Source organism: Homalodisca vitripennis, unplaced genomic scaffold, assembly GCF_021130785.1.
Source record: "Homalodisca vitripennis isolate AUS2020 unplaced genomic scaffold, UT_GWSS_2.1 ScUCBcl_5777;HRSCAF=12669, whole genome shotgun sequence".
Classification (NCBI taxonomy): domain Eukaryota; kingdom Metazoa; phylum Arthropoda; class Insecta; order Hemiptera; family Cicadellidae; genus Homalodisca; species Homalodisca vitripennis.
Genome location: NW_025781885.1, coordinates 20,516 through 38,479, shown reverse-complemented (window position 1 = coordinate 38,479; position 17,964 = coordinate 20,516). Strand labels below are relative to the sequence as shown.

At 31.7% G+C, this 17,964-nt stretch overlaps 1 protein-coding gene across 1 annotated transcript in view; it reads right to left on the bottom strand.

The window, feature by feature from the left end:
* Positions 1-380: 380 nt before the first annotated feature.
* Positions 381-17,964, bottom strand: part of LOC124373510 (exostosin-2-like) — a gene marked incomplete at both ends in the record, with an annotated part of 37,417 nt that continues 19,833 nt past the window's right edge. Inside the window, 5 exon segments of the mRNA XM_046831870.1 lie at positions 381-524; positions 6,595-6,761; positions 7,763-7,946; positions 10,230-10,455; positions 10,609-10,748. Coding sequence (XP_046687826.1) covers positions 381-524; positions 6,595-6,761; positions 7,763-7,946; positions 10,230-10,455; positions 10,609-10,748 — 861 coding nt within the window.

Here is a 17,964-nt window from a genome sequence, read left to right as displayed (position 1 = left end):
ATCTTGTTTTCCTCATTCTTTTAATTTAAAAATTGTTACATTCTGTAGAAAATTAAATTATTTAAAAAATCTTTAGCAGATGTTTTAAAGAAAAGAATACAAAAGAAAAGAGGTCCTAATTTCGCCTCAATAAAGAAGTGTTTCTTTCTTTCTTTACATCATTCTACAAGCCAACAGATTCTGGTTTATCAATAAGCTATACATACATTGGACCTATTCTAGTCTTAAATTCTATGACTATGATTCCTGTAGAAGTCACAGAGTAAGCAGATCGTGTAAAAATAATTACTCTATATAATTCTGGTAGGAAAGTCAATCACATAAAGCTTCAGGATCTGTGTCCCTAGTGTTAGATACAGTATTCTGTGCCAATCAAGTACCTTGTGATGGAAAGCAACCCCAGTCAGAACCATGGATATCTGGTTGGTCCACTCTGACTCGTATTTCCAGCGCTGGGTTGAATTGTCCCAGACGTGAGTTCTAGAGGGAAACCCAACAATTCGGTCTGGAAATTCTCTCCACACCTAAAAAAAAGAGTATGTTTTAAGTTACCAAACAATTAATGGAAACACATTAATGGAGTTAATGGAAAACACAACAAAAATTACATAGAATCTCAAATGATCAGTCCAAATTATACATTACAGCATGAGAATAATTTAAAAGTATTCTTTCTTAATATTCAAGGCCTTATTAATATAAAAAGTAATAAAATAACAATTTTGGAAAGTTTTTTACATGATTTAAATTACCCTAAATTGGTTTGCATCACAGAGCATTGGCTTAGGGGTGAGGAAGCATTGTTTTCCTTTCCATCTGGATATCATTGTGCCAGTGCACACAGTAGAAATAATCATATTAGGGGGGGCTCACTCGTGTTTGTTCACAACAGGCCAGAGCCTGTGATATCATTCGTTTCTCTGCGCTGAATTCCCATTTTGAAGTGTCCGCTAACTTCATAGATGAATTAAGCATCATAGTGGTGTCTATATATCACTCAACATCGGGCGATCCCAAAATCTTTCTTAAATCTTTAGAAGATTTATTGAACTACTTTACAAATTGGAGCAACTACACTATAGTGATGGGAGGCGATCTAAACTACAAATTTGATGTAACAACCAATAGTGAAACTGCTCTTGCTCTCCAAAATCTGTTAAGACAATATAATTATTACTACCTGAATCGCAGCCCTACAAGACTCTAATTGCCTGGACAATGTCTTTACAAATAACAGAATTTGTTTAGGTTATCCTGCCTGCCAAATTATAGATTTTCCCTTCTCAGATCACAATGGTATTCTTGTGAATCTGGGGAATATCACAAATTTCAAAAACCATGAAAGTCAGTTAGATATGACTATTAGCCTGAAAACTGTGCTTCCTAAACGCTCACTGAATGACCTTAGCACAAAATTGGCTTCTTATGACTGGGACAAAGTAATTTATCAAAACAACCATAGTTCACACCTACTTTTCAACAAAATTTGGACTGTGCTTAACAATACTATATTATATTTTAAAAGACTGACAAAATCTGATTCAAACAAATAAAAAAATATTAAAAATGAATGGTATAACCACGATCTGGCTAAGTCAAATCTTTTGTATTACCACAGTATATCAAAAAAGTGACGTTAAGTTAAGGCAGCACTTTTTAGAACTGAAAAACAAGTACAGAGAAGCTATTGCTTCAGCTAAGTATCAACATAATGAAAATTATATAAATCTAAGCAATAATAAGTGTAAAGCTGCGTGGAAAATTATCAACAGCAACACTCGTCTTTCAAGCGCTAATTGCAATAGTATCAACATTACCCCTGATACTTTTAATAATTTTTTCATTAACTCTGTCTCAGAAATTAAAGACGCTTTGGGAAATTCCTCTTGTGCTGCAAAAGAATGCTTACAAAAATGTAACATTAAACTACCACCAGAAACCTTTGAATGGACAGATATCAGACCCGAGGATATAATCGAATCTGTTAAAAACCTAAGCAACTCTGACAGTATTGACATATACAACATGTCCAATAATGTCTTAAAGAAAATTATTCCAGGTATTGTTGTCTCTCTTACAATATGTTTTAATCTCTGTTTTAAATGAGAGCTATTTTCCTGAAGAGCTTAAAATTTCAAGAGTGTGTCCAGTGTTTAAGATGTGTAAAAAAAAATAAACCTGAAAGTTACCGCCCCACCATTTCTATAGTTCCGGTTGTTGGTAAACTACTTGAAATCCTGGTTTATAAGCAAATTTCTAATTATTTTAGAACAAATAACCTTCTAAATTCTATGCAATTTGGTTTTAGGAAAAATAAATCAACCTTTCAAGCCCTAGACAAATTAGTTAAAGATGTCTCACAAGCCTTTGAAGAAAAGGCAATTTCTCAGGCCACTTTATGTGACCTGAACAGGGCTTTTGATTGTGTTTGATATCAATGATCTTACCATGAAATTATCATACTATGGGTTGGGCAGTATACCGCTCTCATTTCTAAAATCCTATTTAAGCAATAGAAAGCAAAAGGTTTTATAACAATGGTAACTGGTCTCAGGAAAGTAAATGTCACATATAGCATCCCCCAGGGATCCATACTAGGTCCTTTGTTATTCTTGGTCTGTATTAATGACTTGCCGTTGTCAGTCTCTGCCACAACAATCTTGTATGCAGATGACTCAACATTTTTAAATACAGGCAATAGCATTGAGGAACTAAACACTCCAACACAAAATACTCTATTGGAAGCTTCAAGCTGGTTTAAAAACAATGGTTTCTATCTAAATGTACGTAAAACCCAAAATATCCTGTTCAGTTTAAGAAAATCTGTAAACTCTCAAAGCAATCTATCGAATCATGCTAAATTCTTAGGAATCATTATTGACAGAAATTTAAATTGGGATGCCCATATTAATTATCTTTCAATTAAGTTATCTAGAGTGATTTATCTTCTCAGATGGCTTACACTCTATGTTAATACAAATTATGTGAGAACGGCTTATTTTGCCTTTTTTCAATCCATTATAAGGTATGGACTATTAGTGTGGGGCAATGCAAGTAAAATTATTAACATTCTTATCCTTCAAAAAAAATCTATAAGAATTATTACTAACTCACAGCCACTTGAACATTGTAGCCTCTTTTCACTATTTGTAAAATTCAGACCATAATAAACCTGTATTTTTTTGATCTTATGAAATATATCTTTCAAAATCCTCAATTAGTAAAGCCTAACAGTATAAAACACTCCCACAATACCAGGAATAAAAATGCTGCATCTATTAATTTTAATAGATTGAGCAAAACTCGTGAAAGCCACTCTGTTATTGCACTGAGGGTGTACAACCATTTGTTACCCTTAGTCCAAAAATACAATAAAAAAATATTTTTGAATAAATATTACTGGCTGTTAGATAACCCATTTTATGCACTGGACGAGTTCTTCCAATTAAAAAACATTTTATTTTAAATTTCCCAATGCCACTGGCTGTATTTGAGTATTGTGGTTTATGTTTACGTAACTTAAGATATAATTAATCTAAGTTTTATAACTGACTTTGCTATATTCTTAAACCTGTAATAAGACTTTGTCAATGATATTTATTTTATGGCAATAAAAAATGTTGATTGATTGTTGATATACTAATTGTTAAATTTTATATATTAATTTTTAAATTTTATATATTGATTATTAAGTTTTATATTTGTTGCAGAATTTTATACTTATTGTTGATTTCTATATTTGTTGGGGACTTTTGTTAAATTGTGCACATTTGGTTACAATCTTGTTGCTTTTAACAATTGTTAATGCTTGTTCTAACTATTTTAAATGTAGCCTGCTTAAAGAAACAAAAAGTACTAGAAATACTGTCTCAAACCACTAAGCTTATACAATGTTGCTGTAAATGCTACTGTTGGACCTCTGTATGATTTTTATTTTATTTAGTGTTTAGTTAATAGTACATTGTTACATGTACATTTGAGTTGGCCATCTGGTGGCAAATAGACATTGTCAATGCTTGCATAAGTCTACGGCAATAAACATAATTTGATTTGAATTTGATTTGATTTGAAACAATATTCACTCATTAACCCTCCATCAGGCGCTTAAAATTAGAAACACCATCAGGCGCTCACAGAGGTTTCCTCCAGGTTAGCGAATAATGGATATCATAGTCGTTTAAACTGTTTTTATTTGGTTAAATATTCATACTGATTTCATTAAAATGTAATATATTCATTTTTAGAAATTAAATAAAAATTACTCTCTTATGTAATGAATTTTCCAAATAAGAAATTCAAAATTAAAAAAAATGTTATTGTATAGTAACAACATGATTTATTTTAAGGAATAATGCAATTAATTGTAAAAATGTTTAACCTACTGTAATAATATATGGAAATTAACTTAGTTTTTAACTTCTTACAAAAACAACTTACTTCAATTCTTGAGATATTGTACAATTGTAATATCAATTATTACTCTAAAATCAAAATTTATTCTTTACTAAAATTTTTTTAAACACTACACAAAGTTTCAAAACGTTTTCCTTCTGGTTCTTATAACGACAATGTTCACTCTATAAACAGTACTGAAATGTTCCCTAGCACACTGGTACTGTACTGACAAGTCTCTCGTCTTCATTCTCCATTTCACAAAATTCAAATAAAATATATTGTAAAACTTAAAAAGAAACCATCACAGGTCACAAATTTAGGCGCACACGGATTATTACTCCATAAAAAACTAAACACTATAAGGCGCTCACGGAGATTTCGTCCAAGCACTACAAACACATCGGGCGCTCACGGAGGAATCGTCCAGTCTCGCACGGAAGTAGACCTCATACTGACAGATTTTGACAAAGATAAGCGAGAGGCTATTGTTTCGCTTCCCCGAAAGATGCTCGTGAAGTACACTGCGGGAAACGACTGCCAACATCAGAAAAGTAGTACTATTTTTAATAATAAAAAATACACGGAGGAAAACTCCGTTTAGCGCCTGATGTAGGGTTAACCCTTTGAGTGCCAAGAGTCAATGTGACGTGCCTCTGGTTTTTTCCGAAAAGTGCAGAGGACCGAGTAGATCAGCTTTTTGAATATTTATTATTCTGTTACTAAATCTTAAGATATGGCATTGTACTTGGTATCACTTTATACATAATAAGTCAAATGAACATAGATTCTTTATCTTGATTTACATTGTTACAGCTGGTAAAAGCTTTTCAGCAAATATGAGAGACAACTTTTATGCCAGTGCAGATTTTCAATATTTTGCACTAATATATAGGAAAAGACAGTATTAAAGGTACTTACTTTTTAAACTTGGTAAGTTAACACTTGTTCCTACTTATATAGGAAACAATGAAAAAGTTGCATACAAATGTCTTAACATTAAAATACTTAATTTTTTAAAATTTGGTATGTTTGTTCCTATGGGACATAAGGAGAAATAAAAAAAGATGCATATAATTAATTTAGGACAACAAAATTAACTTTTTCTTATTTCTTTATTAATTAAACACATAAAAATAAAAATTTTGTATAAAATTAATAATTAAAAGCTTCAACATATTTTTATTATCGAAATATTTATTACAAATCATAATTGTCCTACTTTCCCCCCAACACAGTAAAAGAATTTTTTTGCAAGATATGAATTATTTGGCTGAACACTACACAAACACCAAAGGAGTGCTTGGCTCACTGAGAGAGGTGACCTATGCTTGGCACTAACAGCACCACCCCCAAAAGTGCTTGGCACTCAAAGGATAAAAAAGTAATTTATACAAGAATTCAATCAATAAGAATGAGTCTTGATCTAGATCAATTTTGATCTAAAAGTGAATATAAAAGAAATGCATGGGAGGAATAGTCTGAAGAACAGGTTTTACTTATAGCATGAAAGAAAGTTGACTAAATACAATATAAATAATATAAAATTATATTTTATTAACTGCCTTAAAAGTTATATACAATACAACATACCTTCTTATTCAACCCTAAACTAGCATGAAAATAATTTCTGTTGCCAAAGGTGCAGTTTTAATTGTTTTTTATTCCTCAATATTAGTGAGCCAATAAGAAGGAAATAATATGTTTGTTTGAACCATCCATCATATTTTTATATGCCCATAAACTATAGGTATATTGAAAATGAAGTTTACTGTATCTTGATTTTAGCTGTAGATTTATACATCTAACTTTGGATTTCATTCAATTGTAAGTTTTGCCTTTTTTTATCCATTGTTGAAGTATGCAATCTTTGATTTGTGCATTATTGGCATTTCTTTACAAATCTAAATTATACAATAACATGTTTACTTGATAATTGAATAATTTGTTTCCAATTACATTGGGTGTAAAGCTAATTTTAACACTGATTGTATTACCAATGTTATTGCTCCCAGTTACAACTACAGCATTAAATGTGTAATTATTGTTTGGGAAAAAAGAGTTTTAAATACTATACAAATAAGAAATGTTATTAAAACCAACAATTTCTTGAAATAAAATTCTTAAAATCTAAACAAGAATATTACAGTGATACTTTTAAAATAATTATTTTTCACTATAAAACTATTAAAACATATTTACCTCAAAACCAAATTCAAGTTCATCTGCAGTGAGCATAACAATATCATCGTCAATGGTCAATATAGCTTCCGTCTCAATTTCTTCATAAGGGTAAAAACGATTAGATAGCTTGTTTTCTTTGGTGTGGATCAATTTTACCAGCTTGTTAACTTTTGGCCAGAGATGCACTGTGAAAAACATTAAAAGTTTATAACGATATATAGTCATTCGATTTGTAAGACCTGGTATTAACCAAATATTAAAATTTCTTTTAAATAATGTTGAGTTCATACAAAACTACATAAATAAAAAATATGTTGAACAAAGTGAAATTTTCATCAAGAAACACAACATTAAATAGTTAATCAATGTAAAATGGAAAAAACAAATAAATATGACTTTAAAATTACTAAATCATGCTTTCAATTTTTAATACTTATGTAAACCATTTAGTACAAAAAATGGGTAAAACAAAGTTACCCATTCACAGCATTGAAATGAAAACATTCCAAATTATTAGCTAAAAACACACACCCATTAATCAAATTAAATTGCAAACCCTTATACACACAGTAAAAGACCAAAAAGAAAATAAACTGTAGTTGTTCGTACTCCTTGGCATGAAAGGCCCCAATGGGCTAGTTGTTAGTACTCTGAATTTAACAGTCATTATGAAAACACAGAACTAACATGAAGCTATGTTTGAAATTTACCCATCCTTTTACCTGTTTTAAAATGGCGGAAGTTAAAATTATTCCATCAAATTAACTCTAACCGACTAATGTCCGCCATTTTGAAACAGGTAAAAGAATTTTGTTATTATTTTATTTTCGAAAAGGTCTACCAAAGGTTAGTACAATTCTAAAGTTTCATAACTTTATCTTAACTGGTTTCAAACGATATAATTTTCTTTTATAAAAAAAACAAATACAGACAGATTGTCGGAAGAATTAAAGTTTTTAGGACTACCTTCGTATGAACTTTTTTGCTCATTTTTATGTGTAGAACAAAATCCCAAAGTATTGAAATACTTTTAACACCCTGTACAAGCCTTCAAAAGACAAAAAATAAATATATTTAAGTTTGCGTCTACAGATGTAATAGGTTCAAATCTACTTTAAGCATAGCTCTATCAACGTCAGTGGCTCTCGTCCTTACTTCAATCAACTTGCATATTAAGTTAACTCACTTGGTGGTGGATTCTTCCGTTGGTTGTTCCATACAACAATGACTTTACTGAGGCTTGGTACTCTGACCAGTTTATTGATGAGTGTGAAGAGACTTTCGACTCGGTCATAGGTGAGAATGACAGCTGTGAAGCCAGGAGCTCTGGGAGCTGTCAGAGGAAGGAACAAAGGAGACTGGGCAACACGCTGCAACATCAAGCATAGCAGTTAGTAGCCTAGTGACACACAAGCTACAGTAATTTAAACATGCGGTTGGAAGAAGTATAACTGAGAAACTGATGTAGCCTGTCTATTGCATTAACAGTTCCACATTTAATAACATGAACAGTTTTCATTTAAATGCATCCACATATTTATCATACTCAACATTTTCATCTTATAAATGAATGTAAAAGTTTAATAAAATTTATTTATCTACTTGTACCTGGTTGCAGGTGGAATCTATTCAGAATTTTAAGATGTAACATAATCTGTGCATGATACCTTTTTTTAACGACAGAAGAATGGAGTAAGATTTCCCTTTCTCATTCAAATGGAGGTGAACTCAATATTCATATATTGAAGAGATCACTCCAAGGAGCACCAGCCAAGACCGAAAACATCAATTTCCTCAAGTGCGGCTTGATGTTGGGAGCAGGGTGACCTTCAGGAGGACATGCCCTCCTTTTTAATTTTTGTCCTCCTGGTTTTTTGAAAATTATGTAAAACGTCTGGCTTTTTGGCAAACACTTACATGTTTTAAAATAGTAGCATCAAATTAAAAAATTCTTCTGAAAATAAACAATGAAAAGTTATTGCAGCGCACACGTAATTCACAGCATGAGAACTGCTGTTAGATTCAGTTGTTGTTGAGAGTTGTCTATAGTGTCACTGACTCACTGCTGCTTCTATCCGCTCAGCACTGGCCCTACTACCCCTTGATTTTCTATTTATGTATAATGAATGATAGGTTAATTTTGTTATAATACGTTATATATTTTTATGTTATAGTGATATCTTATATATGCCAATTAGTATAGCTCACTAACAATGTAATGAATAATGCAATGAATTAATTCCAATTATTTCACAAAATTTATTTTTAATATCATTCTAAAAATTTGGATTGAAATAATTTATAATTTTTTAAAGAGGAAAATTGTAATAATAATTCATTCAATCTTATGCCACATACAAAATAATAACTTAAAATAATACTTTTATCCATCAATATATTCTTTAATAATATTTAATTTTTCGATTTATATGTTAAAACAAATCCAGTACTTATTTTTATTGTGCGTTTTTCTAATAATGTATAGATAAATGTTTTTCGTTAAGTTTATGTGGCATATTTATTACTGTCCTCCTTTTCAACCACCAAAGTCCTCCTTTTAGGAATTTATGTCTGGTCACCCTGGTTGAGAGAAGGAGATTCAGCTACTTTGGGCCAACCATATATAAATGACCTCCCTGACAACATTAAGACTTAATGCTGTTAGCATGTTCAAAAAGAAATGACAATTATACAACAGCAGTAACTAAGATGTTACTAAGGAAATTGTATATCACGTAGAGATATTTTTAACTAATTTGTAGGTTTTATATATTTAATTTTTAATTAGTTTGTAGGTTGTATATTGTAGAACTTTTTTAATTTATATTTGACTTGCACAATATTTATTTCTGTATTTGACTTGTCTAGTATTTGAACTGTTTTTATATCCATTATAGTTTGTATGTTGTTATGTATGTTATTGTTCTTTAGTTGTTAAATAGTTATTAGGCATATACTATTTGACACAAGTTATTCTGAAAAAAAAGAAGAAGAAAAAAAACAGTGATACACTGCGAAACGCTTAAGAAATAAAGGCATTTTTATTTATTTATTTAATATTCTTACTCATTTCTCAGTATCTCTAAGGGTTTCAAGATGATAGCCAATCAAATTTTGAAGAAGGAAAGGTTATATCTCACTTATTATGCATTGTAAAGATTTGAGAACTATAAAATAACACTGTAGAAATGGGTGTAAATACAATAATTGCTGTAATTTCAAATCAATTCAAAATAAACTTTTTACTGTGATATTATTTACACACAACTTAGATAAGTTTGTTAGCTAGTCTCAAACAATTACAATTTCAAGATGGCGCCCATCACACTCTATGAAAGTAAAACAGTGCAAGAAACTATAATGACATGAGCTATAGCAACAGTCTAACCAGCACAATTTAACAGGCCAAAAATAAAGAGTATTTAAAGAAATTTTACATGACTCATTGCACCAATTGACTTTAATACAGATGTATTCACACTTTTGACTCACCTACACATTAATGTCTAGATTAGTTTAGTACGTAAAAATTATGTATTTGTATCTGGTTATTAAATTTATCCATGTTTCCTGCTAAAGAAACTCTTTACATTTTATAAGAATTAGGTTACATATTCTAAACATCTTTCACATCTTAACACTATAAGAATTACTTTATGTGGTGCAAAATTCCAGTCTTCATATGTACGGGCATGATGGGGAAACACTCTATCGTTGATGATGTCCAACGCTGTAAGGGTAACAGCTTCCATGGTGGAGAAGTAGCGCTGGTAGAGCCATAGACCCTGTTCTCTCATCTCATCCCTGCGTTTCTCCGATACGCTTGCCGCTACATCTATCACAGTATTCAAGTCTGCTTCCCCCACAAACAAGGCAGCCCTTCAAACAACATCAAACTCTGATTGGAATTGTGATAAATTAAGATACCAGGATTTTGTGAAATTTAAATGATTATAATTAGCAATTTTTTGCATCTAAAAACACTTATTTCATAGTCAATGTTTCATAGCAAGATCCAGATAATAGATGTACCTTTTCCAATCGATGATGTCAGCAAAAGGCATGACCATGGCATCAGCTGTGACAATAGGGATACAGCCAGCAGCCAAAGCCTCAAGTAAGGTAGGCTGACCAAGGCGGGCACCACGCAGCACCAGACAAAAGCTGCCTTCCTGTAACCAGCAATATCTTCAACCTGTTGAATTGCCTAACTACCATAACATTTTATTTGTATGAAAGACAAGGGAAATATAAAAGACAAAGAGACTTTCAGAGTAAAAACAATTGTAACCACTTATTCCCTATGATCTAGAAATGTGTTTTGTTTAAACTTTTAAGTATATCATTTTCCAAGTGAACATTTAGGAAAACATTTACAATAATACATCAAAGTATAGCTTTATTGACAATTTAATTTAAGATTCAAGACAATTTATTTGTCTTTAGACATACAACATATGCAATGGACATTGTCACTATACATAAGCATAGGCTAACATTGTATAATTAAATTAATACCAACTCCAATCAGTACTAACCAATATGTGATAATACATGGCAGGTGGTAAAATTTAAATAAGCTTATTGCTTTGTCAAGTAACTAAACTATATATAATACAACAAAAAACATTAGTTCAAATCACTGAAATAAAACTTAAATACTAGGTAATAAATTAGCAACAGTAATAATACTAAAAACAGCAATAAAAATTTAACAAAATAATTAACAACCATGTACAAGCAGTTTTAGTAACATCTTAAAATTAATATTAAATTATATTTTAACAAAAGGTAAAATATATTATACTCATTGCATGCCTGAAAATTAATGTATCGGAATTATTTTTCTTTAGCTGACTGAACTTTTTTAAAACAATAATACTTAAAACATTTATAATTGTAGAGAGTCTATTAAAATTTTTCGTCTTAGTCTGTTATTACTGTTGAATAATTATCACTGGCCTAATCCTAAAGTATGGTAACTATATTTATACCTGGCCTAAAAAATGCACTAACTCAGTAAAAGGTATGTTTGTTAAGTCAATTTGAGATTAATCTCTTAAAAGACTTGAAGAGTTCTAACAATCTAAGTGCCTCCGGATGTGTATTACATTTTATTATTGTAATTATGGCTTTTTATGTACTTTCCCAATCTTACAGAGAAAAAACTAAGTCTGTTGAGTGTGTGGTTTGGTAGTTATGAATATTGTTGTTGCAGATAAATTCGCTTATATTTTCTCTTACATTAAGTACCTAAATTTTGTAAAATAAATATACAAGGCACAGTCATAATATTATGTTCAATAAAGTATGACTTACAACTATCTCTGTATCCAAACCAAACAGAATTCTTATGGCTCTCTTCTGCCATGAGAGAACTGTTTCTGTACTCCCACTATTATCCCACAAAATGTTCCATATAGTAAGTGCAAATGGAAAATGACTTAAATAAGCTTGTAAAGTTAGATTTGTATTCACACAATATCTTTACTTTCTAAAGCTACGTTTTCCTAGACGCGCATTATTCAACGCTGCGTATTTTCCTGCGCCGCGCATCTAAATGCGTTGTCGACATTCTGTGATCGCGGGAATTAAGTGTCTTCCTAGACGCGCAATATGCAGGGGCGCAGTGCAGCAGTCTGGTCCCAACCTCAAGTCATGTCGGACTATATACATGTGCGTGCCGCAGCTTTACTTCTTCTTCAAGAAACCACTATAGACATGGAAGTAGACTGTGAAGTTAAAAGACATTTGCTTACTGATGACGTTAAATTTAAAGAATATTTTAGACTTACGCGTGGACAGTTTTCACACATTACTGACCTCATACGTGAAGATGTAACCGTGCAGCCTTCTAATCGTGTGAAGAATCCCTTAACTGCTGAGGCGAAATCCCCAAATGTGAGAGTAGTATCACCTAATTCTTCCGGTAGCCTTTTTTACAACTTGAAAAATTCCTTTTCAACGGTTCTTTTTGCATTAGTCGATGCAAACTGTAAGTTCCTTATGGTGGATGTTGGTGCTTATGGCGAAGAAGGAGATGCAGGAATATTCCAAAAATCAAAAATGGGCAAACTTATCAATGAAGGTGCCGTATGCCCACATCCAAAAACACTGCCTTCTGCGGATATGAAGCTTCCACATGTCATAGTAGGGGATGAAGCGTTCAGGTTAGACAGACATGTTATGAAACCTTACCCTCACAAACAGTCCCTAGAAGACAGGTATAAAAGAGAATATAACTACGTTTTAAGCAGATGTAGAAGAGTCACGGAGAATGCTTTTGGCATTATGTGTTCAATTTTTAGAATATTCTGTTCAATACGCCTATCAACTTGAAACCAGACACCGTAGACTTAGTAATATTTGTATGTTGTTGCCTTCTCAACATGTTAAGGGATGACTTTTTGGCCTGTAATCCCCCTAACTCTGAAGATGTAGCCAATGTTAAGTGGGAGATGCCTGAAAAGAACATGATACCTATAGCCTGGGTTGGTGGTTTCGCTAAAAGTGAAGGGTTTCAAGTAAGGAGCAGATTCTATAAACAAAGATTAAGTACTGTACTGTCTGCCAAGAAGAAAAGAAAAACAAAATAACTGATGTTTAAGAAAGGTGCAACTTGGGTGTTTAAAACGAAAAATTGCAATTGCACTTATGATAAGTACAATGTTAAACTCGAATTATTTAATGCGGGCCCATTTGTTTAGATTTATTCTGTTTAAAAACGAACTTGGAAGTTTGAAAACATTGTTCTTATGATGAGAGTCGCATTTCTACACAACTCCACAGTTCCGGGTACCGGTAATGAATTCTTAAAATTATGCTAGTTTTTAGAATCTATATGTGTGCATTCGTTTGTAATTTATAAAAATTATTAATACAGTAACTGTATGTAGAACTTATAACAAATATTTCTTAGATAGTTTCTTCCCTATTAACTCCCATTCCTTGTCCTTCTTCAACACAATCTTGTATTCTTTTTGTTGTACACTCCACAATATAGGTCATTCTTGAACTTCAAACACTAAAAGTTCGTCTTCTTCCTCGGAAAACTTAGCCGATTTAGCACTGGACGCGATGGTCTCCATGGTGTTGCGCGGCGCAATGAAGGTGACTGACTGCTCTCGGAGCAGTGGTGTGGCGTCGTTGCGCGGCGCCGTATATCGCGCCGACGCAGTGACGCGCCTAGGAAAACAATTCCACTTGATTCTGTACAAACCAGTGCTTGGTTGCGCGACGCAGTTAGATGCACGGCGCAGGATAATACGCGGCGCTGTATAATGCGCGTCTAGGAAAACGTAGCTTAAAGCAAACTTTGAGATAAATTATTTGTGTGATCTTTCCATATGGGTTTCTTGCCTAGAGTAATATCTAACAGCTTAACTGATTTCACAATTTGATCCTGTGGCCCAAGGGTTCTCAGTGAGGAGAATATTTTATTTAGATTTAAAAAGTTAGCTTGAAACCATACACCATAGTTAAATCTGTAACTTTTAAATTATTGTATAATATTAATTAAAACAATTTAAAACAGCACATTTAATTTATTAATACTATTCTATACATTGTACTCTTATGGTAAAATAATATAGAAACTAATCTAAACTATAAAACATTTATTCGTCAAAACTCCAAAAGTATGGACTGCTTTGGACTGTCTAACTATATAATTAAAAGGAATATCCAGTTAATCAGTGAACACCTTTCTTTAATTTATAACCAGTCCTTAAAATCTGGTTATTTTCCTGACCCACAGAAAATTTCAAAAATAATTCCAATTTTCGAAAAAAGGTGGAAAACTCCTGTTGCAAAATTATCACCCAATTTCTATAATCTCATTCTTTTCAAAAATATTTGAATCTTTAATTTACAACCGATTGAATTATTATTTTGAACATCAAGATTCAAGATTCAAGATTCAAGATCTTTATTTGTTGTTAAACATGATTTACATGCAATAAACATCGTCAGTAATATGAATGGCTTAAAAAATATTTAAACTAAGAACTTCTTATTTCAGTATTTGTTAATTATAATCAATTGCAGCAGTTATATACATTTTTCCTTACTTAGTTCTCTTTCAATTTCTTAATTTTTAATAATTAATTAACAAATTTAAATAGAGTAACAAGAAGATAACAACAAGAATTAACAGAAAATATTAACAAGATTAACAGTGAATAACAAAACAATAACAAAAAGCCTATAACTAGTGAATTAAAATAATCGAGATAAAATTGGTAAAATTAGTCAACAATTTAAAATAAACTACAACAAATCAACAGTAATGAATGTATTATCCTAATTTAAAATCTCATATCACTAGTATCACTTGCCAAATATTGTTCTATAGAATAAAAAGCTTTCTCTTTAAACCAGGTCCTCAGTACATTTTTAAATTTCACCATGCTGACTGACCAAGCTATTCTTGGTAGTTTATTAAACAATTCTATTTCAATAAATATATGACTTTTCTTTGTTTTCTCTAATCTAACACTTAAAACATCTAACATTCCATTATATCGAGTTGGGTAACTATGTACATCCTGTCTTAGCTGATATTTACTTAGGTTTTCCTTAACTCTTAACAAACAATCATAAATAAATAGACAAGGCAGAGTCATTATATGTAATTCTTTAAAAACTGGGTAGCAAGACTCTCTTTCTGGTATACCCTTAACTACTCTTAGTGCCTTTTTTTGCCATAAAAACACTTGCTTGGCTGCACTACTATTACCCCATAACACCACTCCATACAGTAGATGAGGATGAAAGAATGCATAGTAAGCTGTCAACAGCATCTCTGAACTTACACAGCTTTTTAATTTACGTAATAAATAAATTACTCTAGCTAATTTTTTACAAATAGTTTGAATATGAAAGTCCCAGCTTAGCCTACTATCTAAGTATATACCTAACTGCTTAACAGGTTTAAAATTATTGCTTACATTAAAATCTAAGGAGAAACATATGTGTTCAGTTTTGTCATTATTTACTACAAGAGAGTTGACTTTGAACCATTCTTTTGCTCTTTCTAATGCTCTGCTCTGATCCAACATAAGAAGGTCTAGCTGTTTGTTCCTGCTCAGTAGTGTTGCATCATCTGCATATAGAACTGAATTGCAAGGCATGCTATTTGCAAAGTCATTCACCGCTATAATGAACAAGAAAGGTCCCAATACTGATCCTTGTGGTACACCAATTTTTACATTACAGAAATCAGATTGGTCATTAGCCTGTACCACCGTCTGCCTTCTACCAGTGAGGTATGATGAAAAAAGTCTCAGTTCCCCATCCTTAACACCATATTGATTTAGTTTTTTCAACAGCAAGTCATGTGGAATGCAGTCAAATGCTTTTGATAGATCTATTAGTGTAGCAGAACATATGGTTTTACATTCAAAACTATTTAAGACTTTACTGACTACTGATTCTACAGCCTTGATAGTATTACGGCCACGTATACCCAAACTGCTCATCACAGATAAGACCATTCTGTGATATATATCCATACAGCTGCTCTTTTATACAATGTTCAAAAATCTTACTAAAAATAGGTACCAAAGATATTGGGCGATAATTGGCTGGATTCAGTTTATCTCCTTTCTTATAAATAGGTATCACTTTAATTACTTTCATAACATTTGGAAATACGTTTTGCTGAAGCATCATGTTGTACAGATATAATAGTGGCTCCAATATAACATAAATAATTTCTTTTACAACCTTGTTTGAAAAACCATATATGTCCTCACTTTGAGATGAACTTAACTGTGATACACATTTCAAAATATCAAATTCTGTAATGTGATGCCACCTAAACTTTAAATCTAAATTTAACAAACAGTTAGTTTGGCTTTGGCTTTCGCAAAAGAAAAATAAAACTGCAGTTCTTGAAATTATAAATAAAACATTCCTTTATGATTTGATTTCCTTGTGCGACCTAAGCAAAGCATTCAACTGTATCCCATTTGATATTTTATTAATGAAATTAGAATTTTATGGAATAAGAACATTATTTTAAAATAATTGAATCTTATCTGAATAACAGAAGACAGTTTGTTTCAATCAACAATAAGAATTCAGAATTAAGTTGTGTTAAAATGGGTGTTCCGCAGGGCTCCGTTCTTGGACCATACTTCTTCATTGTGGCGGCCAATAATCTTCCATCCAATGTCATGGCTGATGCAGTTGTTTGTTATGCAAATGACATAACACTACTTTACAAACACTAAGATATTACAACTTTACAGGTGATTTCAAAATTAGCTCTCGATTAGCGCAGTAAATTGGATCTCTGACAATAACCTTCTTTCTAACTAAAAAAAAAAATATCACTCACTTTTAATAGGTTTATAAAAAAATATAGAAAATAGATCAGTAAAACTATTAGACATTCACACTGATTCAAAAGTGAATTGGGAGATCCATATTGATTTTGATTGCAGGAAAATTTCTAGGGTGAGCTATCTCATCTAGAAATTAAGAGATACTGTTTCATTTGAATACCTTAGGATAGCATATTTTGGGCTTTTTGAATCACATTTAAGCTATGGCTTGCTTTTGTGCGGACATTCATCTTTAGTTAGCGACATTTTATTGATAAAAAAAGTAATTTGCACAGTATGTTGGACTGGTCCTGCGGAGCGTTGTCACCCCTTGTTCATTAAACTTAAAATGTTAACTGTGGTGAGTAGATATGAATATGAGGGTTCTAGGACACTTTTGGGACAGACAGAAAATCAAGGGAAAATACTGTTTAAAGGACAATAAACGAATCTGTAAAATCAAACAGTATGGCGGTTCTGGACCACTTTTGGGACAGCCCAAAAATCAATACAAATACTGTTCAATACACCATAAATATGTAAAAACAAGATAATAATATGGCGGTTCTGGACCACTTTTGGGACAGCCCAAAAATCAATACAAATACTGTTCAATACACCATAAATATGTAAAAACAAGATAATAATATGGCGGTTCTGGACCACTTTTGGGACAGCCCAAAAATCAATACAAATACTGTTCAATACACCATAAATATGTAAAAACAATTCACAATACAATTTACTTAAATAAACTATGGTAAACTGTATTCAAGCAATTTTTCATGACAGTATGACAACATAAATTGTGGAATTTATAATACTCGAATGTTGAATAACCGAATCTATAGCTGTTTTACTGTTCATTGTAGGCTTCTAATTTCTAAGCTGTTTTAATGAAAAAATCCAGAAATCTTCGAAATCTTTATTCCACGAAGTTAATTGTAACACAGTCTTTATCTTTAATAGTCTTCTTTCCAGTAACAACCAAGTGTAATTTTTTCATTTTTGTTCAATTCTTTAATCTTTTTTTCATCCAAAACAGTCAAAAATCTGTTCG